Here is a 20,531-nt window from a genome sequence, read left to right as displayed (position 1 = left end):
ATTGGTCCAACTAGACCATTCTTTTATATCCCTCCATTCCCAGTCTGCTCATGTGACTGTCCAGATAAGTCTTAAACGATCCCAGTGAGTCTTCCTCCACTACCCTGCTTGGCAGTGCATTCCAGGCTCCCACCACCCTCTGTGTAAAATACGTCCCTCTGATATCTGAGTTAAACCTTGCCCCCCTCACCCTGAACCTGTGACACCTTGTGTTCGTCACCTCCGACCTGGGAAAAAGCTTCCCACTGAGGGGGTCGAGCTGTGAGGAGAGGCTGAATAAACTAGGCTTGTACTCGTTAGAGTTTAGAAGAATGAGGGGAGATCTCATTGAGACGTATAAGATGATGAATGGGATGGATAGGATAGAGGTGGAGAGACTCTTCCCGCTCAGAAAGGACAGTAGGACTAGAGGGCACAGCCTCAAGATAAAGGGGGGGCGGTTTAGAACGGAGTTGAGGAAGAACTTCTTCACTCAAAGGGTGGTGAATCTCTGGAATTCTCTGCCCGTTGAAGTGGTGGAGGCTGCCTCGCGAAATATTTTTAAGACGCGGGTTGATGGGTTTTTGATAAGAGAGGGGATTAAGGGTTATGGGGAGAGGACGGGAATGTGGAACTGAGCCACGACAGATCAGCCATGATCTTATTGAATGGCGGGGCAGGCTCGAAGGGCCAGATGGCCTACTCCTGCTCCTATTTCTTATGTTCTTATGTTCTTATACCCCTCGTAATTTTATACACCTCTATTAATCTGGAATTCTCTGCCTATTGAAGTGGTGGAGGCTAACTCGCTAACTATATTTAAGTCACGGGTAGATAGGTTTTTGATAGACAAGGGAATTAAGGGTTATGGGGAGAAAGCGGGAAAGTGGAACTGATCCACTTCAGATCAGCCATGATCTTATTGAATGGTGGGGCAGGCTCGAAGGGCTAGATGGCCTACTCCTGCTCCTATTTCTTATGTTCTTATTAGGTCTCCCCTCATTCTCCGTCTTTCCAGGGAAAACAACCCCAGTTTACCCAATCTCTCCTCATAGCTAACGCTTTCTGTTGGCCATAAACAAAATGGCCTTGCAACTCTCCCAAAAGATCAAGGGGCTGACTTCAGAAAGAGGATCAATTGAATAAAAAAGGTCAAATTTGAAGTAGGAAATAAAGTTATGATTTTCATGCAGAGAAGCATTAAATCTCCATATTCTAGAATATATTCCCTTGAGCTTAAGTTCCAGCAAGATCACAATAGTAACCATAGAGCAGGAAATCAGTGACTGTGATATTGTTTTTGGCATGAAAAAATAATCAATTCTAGTATTACATTGGTGGGGAGCAGTGAAAAAGGTGAACTCTTTATTCTTGGGATGTAATATTTTCCAAACATTTAAGTGTACAGTTCTGGTCATGCTAAATGGCGGAGGTGATAGTGGATGCCTTGGTGGTTATTTTCCAGACGTCACTGGATTCCGGGGAAGTGCCGGAAGATTGGAAAACGGCTAATGTTACGCCGTTGTTTAAGAAGGGTGCCAGGCAAAAGGCAGGGAATTATAGACCGGTTAGTTTAACGTCTGTTGTAGGTAAAATGTTAGAATCCGTCATCAAGGAAGAAATAGCGAGGCATCTTGAGGGGAATTGCTTGATAGAGCATTCGCAGCACGGTTTCGTTAAGGGGAAGTCGTGTCTGACAAGTTTACTGGAGTTCTATGAGGATGTGTCTAGGGCGGTGGATAGAGGAGAGCCGGTGGATGTGGTCTTTCTTGATTTTCAGAAGGCGTTTGACAAGGTACCTCACAAGAGGTTATTGCAGAAGGTCAGGGGACATGGAGTCGGGGATTCGGTGTTAGCGTGGATAGAGGATTGGTTGTCAAATAGGAGGCAGAGAGTGGGGGTCAATGGGTGCTATTCGGATTGGCGGTTGGTGACTAGTGGAGTGCCCCAGGGGTCGGTGCTGGGGCCTCAGCTATTTACCATTTATATAGATGATCTGGAGGAGGTAACTGAGTGTATGGTGTCGAAATTTGCTGATGACACCAAGATTGGTGGAACGGCAAATTGTGCGGAGGGTGTGGAGAGTCTGCAGAAGGATCTAGATAGGCTGGGCGAATGGGCCAGGAAATGGCAAATGGAGTTTAATGTTGGCAAGTGCGAGGTGGTCCACTTTGGCAGGAATAATGGTAGGAAGGATTATTACTTACGTGGAGAAAAACTTCAGCAGGCGACGGTGCAGAGGGACCTTAGGGTCCTTGTGCATGAGTCGCAAAAACCCAGCTTGCAGGTGCAGCAGGTGGTCAGGAAGGCAAATGGGATGCTGGCCTTCATAGCGAGGGGGATTGAATATAAAAGTAGGGAGGTCTTGCTGCGGCTGTATAGGGCATTGGTGAGGCTGCAGCTGGAGTACTGTGTGCAGTTTTGGGCGCTGTACTTACGCAAGGATATTTTGGCCTTGGAGGGAGTGCAGAGGAGGTTTACTAGGCTGATGCCGGAGTTGAGGGGGTTGAGCTATGAGGAGAGGCTGAATAAACTAGGCTTGTACTCGTTAGAGTTTAGAAGAATGAGGGGAGATCTCATTGAGATGTATAAGATGATGAATGGGATGGATAGGATAGTGGTGGAGAGACTCTTCCCGCTCAGAAAGGATAGTAGGACTAGGGGGCACAGCCTCAAGATAAAGGGGGGGCGGTTTAGAACGGAGTTGAGGAGGAACTTCTTCACTCAAAGGGTGGTGAATCTCTGGAATTCTCTGCCCGTTGAAGTGGTGGAGGCTACCTCGCTAAATATTTTTAAGACGCGGGTTGATGGGTTTTTGATAAGCGAGGGGTTTAAGGGTTATGGGGAGAGGGCGGGAATGTGGAGCTGAGCCACGACAGATCAGCCATGATCTTATTGAATGGCGGGGCAGGCTCGAAGGGCTAGATGGCCTACTCCTGCTCCTACTTCTTATGTTCTTATTATAGAAAGGATATTATTAAACTAGAAAGAGTGCAGAAAAGATTTACTAGGATTCTGCCGGGACTTGATGGTTTGAGTTATTGGAAGGGGCTGGATAGACTGGGACTTTTTTCCCTGGAGCATAGGAGACTTAAGGTGATCTTATAGTGATCTATACCATAATGAGGGGCATAGATCAGCTAGATATTCAACATCTTTTTCCAAAGGTAGGGGAGCATAGAGAGCATAGGCTTAAGATGAGAGGGGAGAGATACAGAAGGATTCAGAGGGACAATTTTTTCACAGAGAGTGGTGAATGTCTGGAACAAGCTGCCAGAAGTAGTGGTAAAGGTGGGTACAATTTTGTCTTTTAATAGGCATTAAGACAGTTACATAGGTAAGATGAGTATAGAGGTTTTGGGCCAAACGCAGTTAATTGGGACAACCTTGTGGTTAAAAAAAAGGGTGGTGTGGACAAGTTGGACTGAAGGTCTGTTTCCATGCTGTAAACCTCTGACTCTTGAGTATCCTAATTTATCACATACAATGCTAATGCCTTCACCTGTTGAGTGGATGGACTTCTAGTTATGGGAAGCTTGTGTATCAAAGGATTTGATTCCTATAAAAGAGTTTGTTGGTGCTAATTCAACAAAATCCATAAAGATTTAAGCAGGAGAATAATTTGGAAGGCCATACACATTCGTTATCGAAATACCTTCCCCTTTAACGATCGCTCTTTCCCCTTTTTCCCTTCACAGCAGATGCTCTGAGGATGATTTTACCAATCCTCAGTAGATACAGAGGTGGTACCGGAAGACTGGAGAAATGCAAATATAGTTCCATTATTTAAAAAGGAATTGAACGAAATCCCAAACAATTAAAGGACAGTTAGTCTTACACAGGTGGTGGGCAAGATAGTAGAGTCAATTCTGAGGGATAGGATTAACTGTCACTATGAGGAGAGGCTGAATAAATTAGGCTTGTACTCGTTAGAGTTTAGAAGAATGAGGGGAGATCTCACTGAGATGTATAAGATGATGAATGGGATGGATAGGATAGTGGTGGAGAGACTCTTCCCGCTCAGAAAGGATAGTAGGACTAGGGGGCACCGCCTCAAGATAAAGGGGGGGCGGTTTAGAAAGGCATAGACCTGTCAGCGATGGTCAGATGGATTTGTTAAAGGAAGGTTTTGCCTCTCAAATTTGACTGAATTTTTTGAGGAAGGAGGGTTGATGAAGGTAGTGCAGTGGATGATGTATACGTGGATTTTAGCAAGGTGTTTGACAAGATCCCACACAGCAGATTGGTCAAAAAGGTAAAAACACATAGAATTCAGGTTATGAGTCAAACCAGATAAAAAGTTGGTTTGGTAACAGGAAACAAAGGTAGTGGTCGATGGATGTCCTTGTGAATGGAAAGTTGTTTCAAGTGGTGTTCCACAGAGCTCGTGTTGGGACCCTTACTGTTTGTGTTACATTTGGATGTGAACATGGGGGGCACGATTAGGAATTTTGCAGGTGACACAAAGATTGGTATGTAGAGGATAGTTATAATCTCCAAAACAATATAGATGGATTGGTGGAGTGGGTAGTTAAGTGGCAGATAGATATAAGGTAAGGCATTTAGGGAGGTGAAACAGATGTAGGGAATAAATACAAAATGGGAATATACTAAGAGACGCAAATGAAGTAAGAAATTTTGTCATACAAGTGCACAGGTTTCTACAGGCAGCAGTTCATAGAATCATTGATCTCTTCTGCCTTGCAGGGATTCTTTCAGCCCATAGAGCCTGTACCAACTCTCTGATAGAGTATCCTACCTGTTGAGGACCAGATCAGAAACTCCAAGGTATTTTATGAAGTTAGCCTAGACTTTAACTTTTACATTTGATTTTGGAATTAGAGTGAGCGTAAGTTGTTTCACTCAAGGTATGATTCAAGTAACCCACTAGGAAGCTGAACACAGTTAGAATAAAACAAAAAAAACATAACTTTTATCATTTGCAAGACTGAAACATGACAAAATAGATTACTGAACAGCTAACTACCTCTATTGTTCCAATTCAACAGTATCCCCCATAAAACTGGTTCACACAGAAACCAAAGATGCTTACGTATTGCTAGATTTGCAGCTTTTTAACACTTCTAGATAAAGACTCGGACAGCGATTTCCAGAGAAGGATATATCTTCAAAACAGCAAAATCTGAGAGAGGTAAACCTAGTCTCTGACAACTCCCAGTTTCTAGACTTCAGAGGTGAAAAGAGAAACACTGCTGTTTCGCAATTCAGAAGCAGCATCTAAGGTTGAATACTCTGTTTAAGCCTGTCACGTTTCTTAAAGTTTATTAGTGCTTACGTTAGCACTGCAATGAAGTTACTGTGAAAATCCCCTAGCTGCCACACTCCAGCACCTGTTTTGGTGTACTGAGGGAGAATTTAGCATGGCTAATGCACCTAACCAGCATGTCTATTGGACTGTGTGAGGAAACCGAAGCATCTGGAGGAAACCAACGCAGACATGGAAAGAACGTGCGGACTCCGCACAGACAGTGTCCCAAGCTGGGAATCAACACTGTGCTATTGGGCCACGACTGGAGTATTGTGTGCAGTTCTGGTCACCATTTTACAGGAAGGACATAATTGACCTGGAGAGAGTGCAGAGGAGGTGCCTTCTAGTTTTGTTAGTACTCTGCAATATATGTACACTTTATAAAAGCTGAACATCTAAATATAACATTAGTATAGTCCATTGTCTTCCACCATTCCTTTTCCTTTGTTTTTTTTGACATGCTGCTGTTGTTCAGCTGCTTCCTTATTCCTTTCTAAAATCCTTCTTCAGTCTTTAATCCTGCTTTAATTCTAAATTGGAGCTCAATCTCGTCGTTACGATTATAAATTAGCTCTTGTAATGTCCTCAGAGGCCAGATTAGGACAATAAAACTTCATATGTTTGTTGTCAGGGCTATTCAGAACGATCACTTTATATCTGGCTCCTTTCTTGTCACTTAGCTTTGGCTCTGTCAGACAGTCCAAACCCTTTGTTTTCTCTGGATGTTCACCATCACTTTCTGCACTCTCTTTGGCAAAGGCACACAGCAGATTGACGTCCTTGGTGTCAGAATATCCTCTGGGAGGCCTGTGAGGATGCATTTTTAAACTTCTCCTCTGATTCCTGCCAGCTGCCATTTTCTTCAGGTCAGGAAACATGGCAGATTAGCCAAATGTTTACTTAGTATGACATCTGATTTATTATTTAAATGCTGACTATGACTTCAAAGTTTCCGTGTAATAGCTGTTTTTGTGGAGGCAGATGGGTCCCTGAAACATTTGGGAACTCTGCCAGCCAAGTCAGATCTTGATCCTTGAGGGAGAATGGAGAATCATTTGGCACCTAAGCTTAAAAGCTCTTGTCAACTTTAACTGTCATAATACAATGGTGTTTGATACTTTCAGTATAATTCAATGCAGGGACTGATCATAGGGCTCTGCTCTGAAGCAGTGAGAGACCATTAAATTGACCAGAACTGAGGTTTGGATGCATTTAGGTCCTTTATCCAGTAGACAAAGTCCTTCTCTGCACTGCACAGTATGGAAAATCAAACCTGCAGTAGGTACAGAAGTAGTGAGTCATATAATAACACTGACAACTCCCTCCAGTGCTGAATGCATTTGTTAGCCTTGGAGCTCAGCCTCATACTTATAATGGAGCTGCCTGGCCTCTTCAGCTTCATTTTGTTGATAAAAGCTATCAGCCTGATAACAAATATCTGGGTGAGCTCCAAGACTGACTCATGCATTCAGCTCTGTGGATCAGATCTGTTATTCAGATTGCAATAAGTTTGACCTTTTGTGTGCTTTTTCAGTGCTTGTTTGTTTATTTGGACAAGATTAATAGTTATTAAGCTGATTAAATATTTTATCAATGAGACTTTCACTTCTGATAGTTTTACAAGAATATAAAATGGTATTTTTTTCAAAGGCATTTTGAGTGGCTGATCTTTTATTTCACAAACATTTAAAAGACTGTCAGTACTAACATATAGCTCACTGGTTGTGTGCTTAGTCCATACTGGATAAATGGGCATGGAGTGATCAAGTGAGACATGAGGGGGGAAACAGGGAATTAGGGGGAGGGTATGGGTTGAGGACTAGAGGACATAACAACCATCAATAGAACTGGGTCCATGTCTGACAAATGGAGGCAGGCTTTCATAGTCATGGAGGTTTACAGCATAGAAACAAGCCCTTTGGCTCAACTTGTCCAAGCCGCCCAGTTTTTACCATTAAGCTAGCCCCAATTGCCTGCATTTGGCCCATATCCCTCTATACTAATCTTACCCACATAGCTGTCTTAATGCTTTTTAAAAGACAAAATTGCAGCTGCCTCTACTACTGCCTCTGGTAACTTGTTCCAGACACTCATTCACGTTTGATGTGAAAGAATCGCCCTTCTGGACCCTTTTGTATCTCTCCCCTCTCACCTTAAATTTAGATGAATTAGTGATTTTATTGACATATGAAAGATCCTGAGGAGACTTGATAGGGTGGATACGTGAAGGAAACTTGTCTCAAGGGGTACACAGGAACCAGGGGATGCAATTTAAATTAAGAGATCTCTCTTTTAAGACAAAGATAAAGAGAACTTTATCCCTCAAAGGGTGGTTGGTGCATGGAATTCTCTCCCTCGGAAAGCACTGGGAATTGTCTCCTCGTCCTGGGAAAGCACTGGGAATCGGCTCCTCGTCCTGGGAAAGCACTGGGAATTGGCTCCTCGTCCTGGGAAAGCACTGGGAATTGGCTCCTCGTCCTGGGAAAGCACTGGGAATTGGCTCCTCGTCCTGGGAAAGCACTGGGAATTGGCTCCTCGTCCTGGGAAAGCACTGGGAATTGGCTCCTCGTCCTGGGAAAGCACTGGGAATGGGCTCCTCGTCCTGGGAAAGCACTGGGAATTGGCTCCTCGTCCTGGGAAAGCGCTGGGAATCGGCTCCTCGTCCTGGGAAAGCACTGGGAATTGGTTTCTCGTCCTGGGAAAGCACTGGGAATGGGCTCCTCGTCGTGGGAAAGCACTGGGGGTCGGCCCTCGTCCTGGGAAAGCACTGGGAATGGGCTCCTCGTCCTGGGAAAGCACTGGGAATTGTCTCCTCGTCCTGGGAAAGCACTGGGGGTCGGCTCCTCGTCCTGGGAAAGCACTGGGAATTGTCTCCTCGTCCTGGGAAAGCACTGGGAATCGGCTCCTCGTCCTGGGAAAGCACTGGGAATTGGCTTCTCGTCCTGGGAAAGCACTGGGAATGGGCTCCTCGTCGTGGGAAAGCACTGGGGGTCGGCCCTCGTCCTGGGAAAGCACTGGGAATGGGCTCCTCGTCCTGGGAAAGCACTGGGAATTGTCTCCTCGTCCTCGGAAAGCACTGGGAATGGGCTCCTCGTCCTGGGAAAGCACTGGGAATGGGCTCCTCGTCCTGGGAAAGCACTGGGAATTGGCTCCTCGTCCTGGGAAAGCACTGGGGGTCGGCTCCTCGTCCTGGGAAAGCACTGGGAATTGGCTCCTCGTCCTGGGAAAGCACTGGGAATGGGCTCCTCGTCCTGGGAAAGCACTGGGAATTGGCTCCTCGTCCTGGGAAAGCACTGGGAATTGGCTCCTCGTCCTGGGAAAGCACTGGGAATTGGCTCCTCGTCCTGGGAAAGCACTGGGAATTGGCTCCTCGTCCTGGGAAAGCACTGGGAATTGGCTCCTCGTCCTGGGAAAGCACTGGGAATTGGCTCCTCGTCCTGGGAAAGCACTGGGGATCGGCTCCTCGTCCTGGGAAAGCACTGGGGATCGGCTCCTCGTCCTGGGAAAGCACTGGGAATGGGCTCCTCGTCCTGGGAAAGCACTGGGAATTGGCTCCTCGTCCTGGGAAAGCACTGGGAATTGGCTCCTCGTCCTGGGAAAGCACTGGGAATTGGCTCCTCGTCCTGGGAAAGCACTGGGAATTGGCTCCTCGTCCTGGGAAAGCACTGGGAATTGGCTCCTCGTCCTGGGAAAGCACTGGGAATTGGCTCCTCGTCCTGGGAAAGCACTGGGAATTGGCTCCTCGTCCTGGGAAAGCACTGGGGGTTGGCTCCTCGTCCTGGGAAAGCACTGGGAATCGGCTCCTCGTCCTGGGAAAGCACTGGGAATCGGCTTCTCGTCCTGGGAAAGCACTGGGGATCGGCTCCTCGTCGTGGGAAAGCACTGGGGGTCGGCCCTCGTCCTGGGAAAGCACTGGGAATTGGCTCCTCGTCCTGGGAAAGCACTGGGAATTGGCTCCTCGTCCTGGGAAAGCACTGGGAATGGGCTCCTCGTCCTGGGAAAGCACTGGGAATTGTCTCCTCGTCCTGGGAAAGCACTGGGGGTCGGCTCCTCGTCCTGGGAAAGCACTGGGAATTGTCTCCTCGTCCTGGGAAAGCACTGGGAATTGGCTCCTCGTCCTGGGAAAGCACTGGGAATTGGCTTCTCGTCCTGGGAAAGCACTGGGAATGGGCTCCTCGTCGTGGGAAAGCACTGGGAATTGTCTCCTCGTCCTCGGAAAGCACTGGGGGTCGGCCCTCGTCCTGGGAAAGCACTGGGAATGGGCTCCTCGTCCTGGGAAAGCACTGGGAATTGTCTCCTCGTCCTCGGAAAGCACTGGGAATGGGCTCCTCGTCCTGGGAAAGCACTGGGAATTGGCTTCTCGTCCTGGGAAAGCACTGGGGATTGGCTCCTCGTCCTTGGGCAGCAAAAGGGAGTTGAGAGCCATGGTGGGCAAACTGGAAAGGAGTTGAGATCCCAAGCAGATAAATTTATTGAATGTCAGAGCAGTCTCAAAGGTGCAAATGGCCTGTTGCTGCCCACATGCTCCTCCTTCCTATGTCTTCAGAAGTTACTAACTTCAGGAAGTGGCCCAACGCACAGTTCCTGAACTGAGGGTGAAAATCTGACCCCTAATGTAATAGTCCTCTCATTTCCTCACTGAATTTTAGAATAGCACAGCATAGAAGGAGACTATTTGGCCCATTGAGTCTGTGCTGGCTCTTCTGAAGAGCAATCGGTTAGTCCCACTCCTCTGCCCTTGCCTCGTATCCCTGCAGGTTTTTTTCCTTCCAAGTATTTATTCACTTTTGTTTTGAAGGTATTTATTGTATCTGTATCCACCAACTGGCCAGGTAATTCATTTTAAAGCCTATAGAAAAAGGTGTCTCCCTATGTCACCTTAATAATTTTACTTCAGTCCGTACTCTCTTGTTATCTGCCCTTCAGCCATTGCAGTCACTCTTTATTTACTCTTCAAAACCCTGTGTGATTTTAAACAGCTCTATTAAATGTCCTTTCAGACTTCTGTGCTCTAAGGAGAACAAGCCCAGTTTCTTCAGTCTGTCTCGACTCTCTGTAATTCCTCATACTTGGAATCGTCATTATAATTCTGAACTTGCCTTGTATGGCAAGAATTTCGTCCAGTAGCAATGCAAGTGTTGATCAGATAACATTATATCTATGATGTAAGCTTTTGAACATACTTACTCTGCTGAAATTTCCCCCAAAATCCTGTAAATTTGAAGCAAGGATGAATAAGCAAATATGTCCTTTATATTTTTCTGAAAAGATGTAAATCAATGACACCTCCTCAGATAAATGTTATCACTAACTGATAGTGTAGTTGCTCTTATTCTAATTGTACCAAACAAGGATGAATGGATACTATCATATAACACTGCCACTCTAGCCTAAAATGATAAATTATCTGCTTTCTGAAAGCGATGTTTAGTGACAATGCACTCTCCCATTATCCCAGGAATTCTTAAATATACTGTTTTGTTGGTCTACATAAGCCAAATTAATCAAATATAGTAAAACATGAATCAGCAGAACCCACTTCAAAGCCAAGTTTTAATTAATTAAATATGAGGTTTTTTTTAGTCTTTCTAGAAATAGCTTTAGCCTGCACTTTGATACAGGCACCACATCCTGTTCAACCTGAAAGTCAGGTTTTCTTGCTCATTTGTCCTCACTGAGCTGGAAAGTGATCAGTTGTCAACATGTCACTGAAGAGTTGGGCTTCTCGGATTCACAATGCCTGCCTTATACGGCAAGAAGTCATTGATTGAAATATGATCTGAAGGGCTTTAGCAAATTGTGAGAGCAGTGCATAACCATTGGTTCATCAGCTCATTAATGTTAAGGAAGGTACTTTGCATTTTGTAAGTGTAATTGTATTCTAACTGACTTCAAATGTTAACTGAGAACCAACAGCATGGCTAATCCATCACCTGATCTCCCCGCTCACAATTTTCCTATCCACAATGACTCACTACTCTTCCATGCACTACCTCCTAAATTGATACTGTTCCAGTAACTAAACATCAGCATGTTATTGAACTGAAAGGTGGATTATTGAACCCAAGCTGATCAGATTAACCTACTCTCACTTGCTGCACTCATAGATGACATTGGTGGATTTGTAAAGAATGGTTCTCTGACAATGGTCTAGCTTAATCTATTTATATAAGTTAACATATATATGAATTGCAAAGCACTTTATCTTTTAAAAAAAACTGTCAAAGGGATTGAAATATATAGACACTTGCTTTCTAGGGAGCTCCTAAATAGAAACTCATTTATCCAAACTCTTGTTTAATAGACTTACACGAGATGGCACAGTGGTTAGCACTGCTGCCTCACAGCACCAGGGACCCGGGTTTGATTCCCAGCTTGTGTTACTGTCTGTGTGGAGTTTGCACGTTCTCCCCATGTCTGCGTGGGTTCCTCCTGGTGCTCCGGTTTCCTCCCACAGTCGAAAGATATGTCGATTAGATATATTGGCCACACTAAATTCTCCCTCAGTGTACCCTTACAGGCACCAGAGTGTGGCAACCAGGGATTTCATAGTAATTTCATTGCAGTGTTAATGTAAGCCTACTTGTGATTAATAAAATAAACTTTAAGAAAACTTAGAACTTTTACTTTCAAAGAACAAAGAAAATTACAGCACAGGAACAGGCCCTTTGGCACCCCAAGCCTGCACTGACCATGCTGTTTGGCTTAACTAAAACCCCTAGCCTTCTGGGGACTATATCCCTCTAATCCCATCCTATTCATATATTTGTCAAGATGCCCCTTAAAAGTCACTACCATATCCACTTCCATCGCTGTTCCAGGCACCTACCATTCTCTGTGTGTAAAAGAAATCTGACTCGTACATCTCTTTTAAACATTGCCCCTCGCACCTTAAATCTGTGTTCCTTAGTAATTGACTCTTCCATCCTGGGAAAAAGCTTCTGACTATCCACTCTGTACATGCCACTCATAATCTTGTAAACTTCTAACAGATCACTCCTCAACCTCCGTCGTTCCGGTGAGAACAAACCAAGTTTCTCCAACCTCTCCTCGTAGCTAATGCCTTCCATACCAGGCAACATCCTTTTCTGTACCCACTCCAGAGCCTCCACGTCCTTCTGGTAGCGTGGCGACCAGAATTGAACACTATATTCCAAGTGCGACCCAACTAAGGTTCTATATAGCTGCAACATGGCTTGCCAATTTTTAAACTCAATACCCCGGCCAATGAAGGCAAGCATTCTGTATGCCTTCTCCATCTGCGTTGCTACTTTCAGTGACCTATGTACTTGTACATCCAGTTCCCTTTGCCTACCAATATTCTTAAGGGTTCTGCCATTTACTGTATATTTCCTATCTGTATTAGACCTTCCAAAATGCATTACCTTACATTTGTCCAGATTAAACTCCATCTGCCATCTCTCTGCCCAAGTCTCCAACTGATCCATATCCTGCTGTATCCTCTGATGGTTCTCATTACTATCCGCGAATCCACCAACCTTTCTTCACAAAACCATTAACATGTCCAAAAGATGTTCTGATTAGGTGCATTGGCCATGCCAGATTCTCCCTCTGTGTACCCGAAAAGGCACTGGAGTGTGGTGACTAGGGGACTTTCACAGTGACTTCATTGCAGAGTTAATGTAGGCCTACTTGTGACGCTAATAAATAAACTTTAAACTTACTGGATTGTAAAATGAAGTTTTAGTTTCCCATTTAGAAGGTATATTTTGGCTCATTAGGTGACAGCTACAACTTCTTTGCTGTTATATAGCTGCATCAATTAAGTGGCACGGTGGCACAATGGTTAGCACTGCTGCCTCACAGTGCCAGGGACCCAGGTTCAATTTCTTAGGGATTTACTCACATTTGGAAACAAATGGACTTATTAGTGATAGACAGCATGGTTTTGTGAAGGGAAGGTCGTGTCTCACTAATTTGATTGAACTTTTGGAGGAAGTGACGACGATGATAGATGAGGGAAAGGCAGTGGATGTTGTATACATGGACTTCAATAAAGCCTTTGACAAGGTACCTCGTAGACTGGTACAAAAGGTGGAGTCACATGGGATCAGAGGAGAGCTGGTAAGATGGGCACAGAACTGGCTTGGCCATAGAAGACAAAGGGTAGCAGAAGAGGGGCACTGGGTGTTCCACACAGATCAGTTCTGGGACCTTTGTATATAATGTATATAAATGATTTGGAGGAAAATGTAGTTGGGCTGATTGCAGACGACACAAATTGGTGGAGTTACGGATAGTGAAGAGGATTGTCAGAGGATACAGCAAGATATAGACCTGTTGGAGACTTGGGCAGAAAATGGCAGATGGGGTTTAATCTGAACAAGTGTAAGATAATATATTTTGGAAGGTCCAATGCATGTTGGAATTATACAGTAAATGACAGAACCCTTAGGAGTATTGACAAGTGGAGAGATCTGGGCGCACATGTTCACTTATCACTGAAAGTGGCAATGCAGATGGATAAGGTGGTCAAGAAAGCATATGGCATGTTTGCCTTCATTGGTTGGAGCATTGGGTATAAAAATTGGCGGGTCATGCTGCAGTGTACAGAACCTTAGTTAGGCCTCATTTGGAATATTGCGTACAATTCTGGTCGCCAGAAGGATATTGATGCTTCAGAAAGGGTACAGAAGAGATTTACCAGGATGTTGCCTGGTCTGGAGGGTATTAGCTATAAGGAGAGGTTAAAGAAACTTGATTTGTTTTCACTGGGACAACAGAGGTTGAGGGGGTGACCTGATAGAAGTTTATAAGATTATGAGTGGCATGGACAGAGTGGAGAGTCAAATGCTCTTTCATAGGGTAGAAAAGTCAAGTCCTTGGGGACATAGGTTTAAAGTGCATGGGGAAAAGTTTAGAGGAGATGTGTGAGGCAAGGCTTTTACACAGAGGGTGGTGAATGTCTGGAATGTGCTCCCTGGGGAGGTGGTGGGAGCGGGTACGATGGCGGCATTTAAGGGGCAACTAGACAAATACATAAATAGGATGGGAATGGAAGGATACTGTAAACGCATATAGTTTTAGTTTCAGCAGGCGTCATGATTAGCTCAAGTTTGGAGGGCTGAAGGGTCTGTTTCTGAGTTATACTTTTCTTTATTCTTTGATGTTCAAACTCCATCCCCAGAACTCATTTACTTATCTTCTCCCTGGCCTGTTATTTTCAGTGCAACATTTCAACTCACTTGCTTTATGGCAGGCAATGCTGTATAAAAAAGGGGTGTGTCTTCCTTCACTCCACTACTTTTATACTTGGCTATTGGAGCAGGTTTTCTTTGCTATTTGAATCACACCCGCCTGAGTCAGGAAGGTCATCTGAGATAGGTATTTTAGCATTCAGTCACATGCCAGTCGGTTTGGAATGGCAATCCACCTCTGTCACTTCTCGGAAGTTGCGGACTTTCACTGCTGATGGCTCTACTTTTGGTTTTTCCCATTATCCCAGTGATCGCCGTAATGCTGGTTGATCACCTTCATGTTAACCATCATTTTTGGATTTGGCAGGTGGTTTTATAATCAGATGACCATCCGTCCCAGGAACTGTCATTGGTACACACTGGCTGGTCTGCACCAGTGGCTGAGTTTGTATTGCTGATGAAGAGGAGAAATTTTGTTGTACCAAAGCTTATCTTTGGAATGAAAATTTGGGATCATTCAGAGAGCACTGCTTTCTCACAGTGCCAGGGACTTGAGTTTGATTCCTGGCTTTGGTCACTGTCTGTGCAGAGTCTAAATGTTCTGCCCATGTCTGCATGTGTTACCTCCGGGTGCTCTGGATTCCCCCCACAGTCTGAAGACGTGCTGGTTAGGTGAATTGGCCATATTAAATTTTCCCTCATTGTCCCCTAACTGGTGCTGGAGTGTGGTGACTAGAACCTTTTCACAGTAACTTCATTGCAGTGCTTGTGCTGTGACACAATAAATAAACATATATCAAATTGCCTTTGGCTTTGGGGAGTTTGAAATTGCTCTTTGTTTTGCTACCACAGACAGATATTCCACTAATAAAGTGTACCTGCAATTGCAGAGTTGTGATTTTCCATGTTTTTTGCCTACAGCTTAAAGAGGGTGACATGCTGGGGCACAATTCCATAAGCAACAGGAGCTCCTCTGTTCCCCCTTTTAACTGGTCTCATATGAACATGGCTAATTGGCCATAGAGTGCATCACACTCCTACATGTTCACAATGTTCATTGTTAGTTTATGAATGGAAATTCTATTCTATTTCTTTTAATTTTTCATCTGATAATACTAAGGTTATGTGTAGTGCCCCGCTGCCATTCTAGGTAGCTGGAACATGAAACAGTGACTGAATGCAGCTGGATTTTATAGCCCTGTCCCATACTGAACCATAGATTTAAATTTTGAAGTTTTTACAATTAGTGGGCTGATGGCCCATTCAGTGGCCTACCATCATTCATCCACCAGCCCAGCAGGAACTACACTGGGTGGACTTTGGTGCTGGTAATGACCAATGTGGACCTGGTATGCTGGACCTTGAGGAGACCAAGAAGCTGGGTCCACTAGCCATTTTCCCCTCTCGGCCTCTATTATTGCCAATTATATTTTACCCTGATTTCCTCCACCTTCATATCTGTATTCCGGTGCCTTTTCCCTCCTGAATTTTTAACCACCACTCTTCTATTGCTGAGATTCCTCTCCTTGACTACCAGCCTGTTCTCTTTGAAGGCAACTTCAAAAGTGTTTTTCACTTCATCTTTTGAGTAAATATTGTGGTGAGGAACCATAGGATACCAGAGATTCGAGCGTGAAGTAGAAGCTAAATAAACACAACTGACTGAGTAGAAAACCATTAAGTTGTTAATCAAATGAGAATTAAAATGACTGGACTAAAGTTGTAAACCCTGGTGCAGTGAACCACTGCTGTGAGGGGTAGAGGGCGTGGAAAGGTCTTCGGACCCGCTAGTGATATGAAAACCCTCACTTCTGGCGGGGAGCTGATTATATCAGAAATCTGGGAGCCGGAGACGTGCACCCAGGCGAGCCCACAAAGCGGCTTCCACTGATGTCTCCCGGTCCAGTCTGCTGTGCTGGCTAGGAGAATCACCCCTGTAGTGTTTTAAACTTCTCCTAAACCTCAGGCTTGCTATTCTTCTTGGCAACTTTATGAGCCTCTTGATCTCTGCTGCCCATAGCCTCTTTAGTTAGCCAAAGATGGAACACTTTACCCTGTGGAGTTTCTGACTCTCATTGGAATGTACATTTGTGTAAAATTATGAAATATTTCTTTGAATGCTTCAGCTCATTTGCTTATCAGCCACCGGGATAGGGTGGGGGAGGAGTTACTCCCATTTTCATGCAAATTGGGGACTTTGAATTTTTTTGGGAGGATCCCGGCCTACTTCTGTAATGTGTCTAAGTCATGACTTTTATATTTCCTTTGTTGATTTTTTTTTGAGAGGACTTACCTTTTTTTTTGTAGACTCCTATAAGTTCTCTGCATCTCTTTCAACCAGGCGTTGAGAGTTTTTAACCCTATGCTTTTCACTTGCAGGTGATTGTAGGCTCTGCTTTCTGGTTCTGGTGACGGGGTGTACATCTGTAGGGAGGATTCGTGACACAGACATTTGCAAAATTACCACGACAGATTTTGTCCCACTTCAAGAATCAGTAGCTGATGAAGAGCGAATCACTGCCTTGAGGAAACTGCTCAACTCTGGGATGTTTTATTTTTCATCAACTCCGGGTTCGGCTTTTGACCTTAACCTTTGTGCACAGAAGCTGTACGCAAAGGATCGAGAGGCAGGAAGTCGCTTTTTATGGTGAGCTTATTGTTTTAATTCACTTAGTTGTATCAGAAAACAGCAAGCTCCTTAAAATACTAAGGTGTTGCTTGTCCTCCAGCTCTGAATGAAACCCTCATAGGATGTGGTATGAGTAAAGCCCAAATTTCATTCCTCAAATGTGAATCCTGATTTCCATCAAGTTGGGCCAAGTTGGTAGGCCTTTAAAAATGAAGTTGGGATTTTATTCTGGGATTCCCATACTCATTCCTGTTTTTGGCAATATTGTGTTGATGAAGGTGGGACTAGTGAAGCTTGCACTCCTGCATTTGCCAGCTCCATTTCAAACACCCCACAGGTTTGATGAAGTCAGGCCCATTCCATTACAGATGTATCTCATGGCCTGTCAGAGAAGTTGTGAAACACGGAGGAAACCATAGTCTACAGTTGGTTACAAAAAAAACAAAACATTTGACGTTGCCATTGAAATACATTGCCCCTCTTACTTCTTCATAAAGCTGTCAATCAATCACAGTTGTTCATTGCATCAATTAAAAAATATATTTTATCCTTTTCTCTTAATCTTGTGTAAATAAATACTCTGCCACTTTAAACATCACAAAGAAAAGTCAGGTTAGAGATGTCACTCAAAGCTTGCACTCCCCTTCAAGCTCTTAATCAGTGCTTGTTGAGTTAAGAAGTTCAGTTATTCTTGGAGCTCAGCCAGGCATTCATGATGAGACTACTGTGCGTAAAAAAAGGTTTTTCCAAATGAGAATGGAAGGTGTTGCTGAATAGTTTCCCAATTTGTTTTTTTTTAATTGGAAAGCAGTTAATTGTTTCAAACAGGAATATTAAAGGGGGTGACAATGCAGTAGCATTAGAAGGCTGGTTCATGGAGAAAAGCATTACAACAGCATATTTATATATCTGTATAGTGCCTTTAAGGTAATGAATCATCCCAATATGCTTTACAGGGGTATTAGAAAGCCATGTATGACACCAAGCCACACAAGGATATCTTCAATCAGATGACCAAAAGCTTAGTTAAAAGATTAAAGGGTGAAAATGAGGGATAGAGGTAGAGATGTGTAGGAATGGGATTCTAGAGTTAGGGGCCTAGGCAACTGAAGGCAGTGCTGCCAGTGGTACAGAAATTAAAACTGGGGATGCACAAAAGTAGAGGAGCATGGGCATCTTGGAGGTTTGTGGGGTTGGAGGGAGAGGTGAGGCCGTGGAGAAATTTGAAAAAAGTTAAGAATCTTAATATCAAAATATTGTTTGACCAGGAGCCAATGTAGGTCAGTAAACATAGGGGTGATGGGGAAACAAGACTTGGTGTGAGTTAAGATCTGGGCGGCAGAGTTTTAGCTGACCTCAAGTTTACGGAAGCCAGAATGTGAGACCAGCCAGAACTATATCGGAATAAGTGGGACTGGAGGTCATGAAGGCAAAAATGAGGGTTTCAGCAGCAGCTGAGCTGAGATAGGGGTGAAGTCAGGTGATGTAATGAAGGTGGAAAAAGTTCAATATCCCTGGTTATGGAGTCTTCAGACACGATAGAGTGGAAGATAAAAAAGGAGGGGGAGAGCACTAGTGGTTAAAGGATCAATCCCAGTTGTGAGAAGGGATGATATACTAAACAGGTTAACAAATGAAACTTTATGGGTTAAGCTTAGAAATAAAAAAGGTGCAGTAGTATACTCGGAGTATACTACAGACCCCCAAATAGTGAGAGGGAGATAGAACAACAAATATGTAGGCAAATTTCTGCCTATAAGAGCATGAGGGCAATTGTAGGAGACTTTAACTATTTCAATATTAACTGGGATTCAAACAACATAAGGGGCATTTTCTTTTTGGCAAAATCAAAAAACAATCCAGGACAAAGCAAAAAGGGTAGCTTCCAAAAAGAAAGGAACCGCCCGAACCAAAGGATAAAGTGTAAAGGAAACTTAAAACATCAAGCCAATATGTGAGCAAAGGGGTCAGTAATAAATCCCAGCCCCTCCAGGGCCCAATGGGCACAGAGGGCCTCAAATGGTGCCCCTGGACTCTGCATGCTCTCCCCTCTCCAGGGACACCTGATCGGGAATGCGGCCGCGGTGGAGGGGCAGGCAGTCAGGTCAGACGACCCCCTTGATCGCCCGGACCTGTTTAAGGCAAGTTTTGCCAGGCCCAGGAACAGGTTCATGAGGAGTTCCTCCGCCTTCCCTGACTCCCCTCTGCACCGGGTGCCCATAGATCAGGAGCGTGGGACTGAAGTGCAAACAAGACATCAATAAAAGATTTTTTTAGATAAATGAAAAGGGAGTGCAGTCTAAAACATTAAACATAGACATGATCCATGGACTCCGCAAAATCGCAAAAGGGGAAAATATAAGGAGGCACTGAGAGAAGAGTTCATGCAGTGTGTCCAGGAAATTTTTTCCAACCAATTGGTGACAAACCCAACAAGAAGTGATGCAAATATAGAGCTAGTCTTGGAGAACCAGTGGGTGAAATGATAGTTGGTGACCATATTGGGGATAGTGATCACAATTGAGTTAGATTTAGCTGGATCATGGAGATAGATCGAGATAAAGCAGGAATAAAAGCTTTGAACTGGGATAAGACACGTTTGCAGGAATGAGAAGAGACTTGACAGAGGTGGACTGGACAGCACAGCTAGGGGACAAAACAGTGGAAAACCAGTGGGAGGCACTAAAGAGCAAGATTATCTCAAGACTGGACATCCATGAGGTGCTATGGGCCATCGAACCTGCCTGTCAAACGCATAAACAGCATATAATAGACAGAACTAAGCAATCCCACAACCAATGGATTAGAACTAAGCTCTGCAGTCCTACTATATCTAGCGATGAATGGTACTAGATAATTAAACAACTCAGTGGAGGAGGTGAACAAAAGAACAAAAAAAATTACAGAACAGAAACAGGCCCTTCAGCCCTCCAGGCCTGCACCGACCAAGCTCCCAACCTAACTAAAACCCTTACCCTTCCGGGGACCATATCCTTCTATTCCCATCCTACTCATGTATTTGTCAAGACGCCCCTTAAAAGTCACTAGCATATCTGCTTCTACTATCTCTCCTGGCAACAAGTTCCAAGCACCTACTACTCTCTGTGTAAAAAATCTGCTTCGTACATCTCCTTTAAACCTTGCCCCTCGGACCTTAAACCTATGCCCCCTAGTAATTGACTGTTTGACCCTGGGAAAAAGCTTCTGACTGTCCACTTTGACAATGCAATTCATAATCTTGTAGACTTCTATCAGGTCACCCCTCGACTTCTGTCGTTCCGGTGAGAACAAACCAAGTTTCTCCAACCTCTTCTCATAGCTAATGCCCTCCATACCAGGCAACATCCTGGTAAATCTTTTCTGTATCCTCCCCAAACCCTCCACGTCCTTCTCGTAGTGTGGTGACCAGAATTGAACACTATATTCCAAGTGCGCCTAACTAAGGTTCTATAAAGCTGCAAATTGACTTGCCGATTTTTTAAACTCAGTGCCCCAG

General features: G+C 44.4%; 1 protein-coding gene across 1 annotated transcript in view; it reads left to right on the top strand.

The window, feature by feature from the left end:
• LOC145337476 (synaptojanin-2-like) overlaps positions 1-20,531 on the top strand; it is a 204,190-nt gene that overhangs the window by 40,215 nt on the left and 143,444 nt on the right. The window contains exon 3 of the mRNA XM_080182266.1: positions 16,786-17,053. Within this exon, the coding sequence (XP_080038392.1) occupies positions 16,786-17,053 (268 nt within the window). The remainder of the gene's footprint in view (positions 1-16,785; positions 17,054-20,531) is intronic.

This window comes from Carcharhinus amblyrhynchos, unplaced genomic scaffold (genome assembly GCF_965287045.1).
Source record: "Carcharhinus amblyrhynchos unplaced genomic scaffold, sCarAmb.v2.hapA scaffold_50, whole genome shotgun sequence".
Classification (NCBI taxonomy): Eukaryota; Metazoa; Chordata; class Chondrichthyes; order Carcharhiniformes; family Carcharhinidae; genus Carcharhinus; species Carcharhinus amblyrhynchos.
The sequence above is the reverse complement of the archived record's forward strand: the minus strand, read 5'-3'. Positions and strand labels throughout refer to the sequence as shown.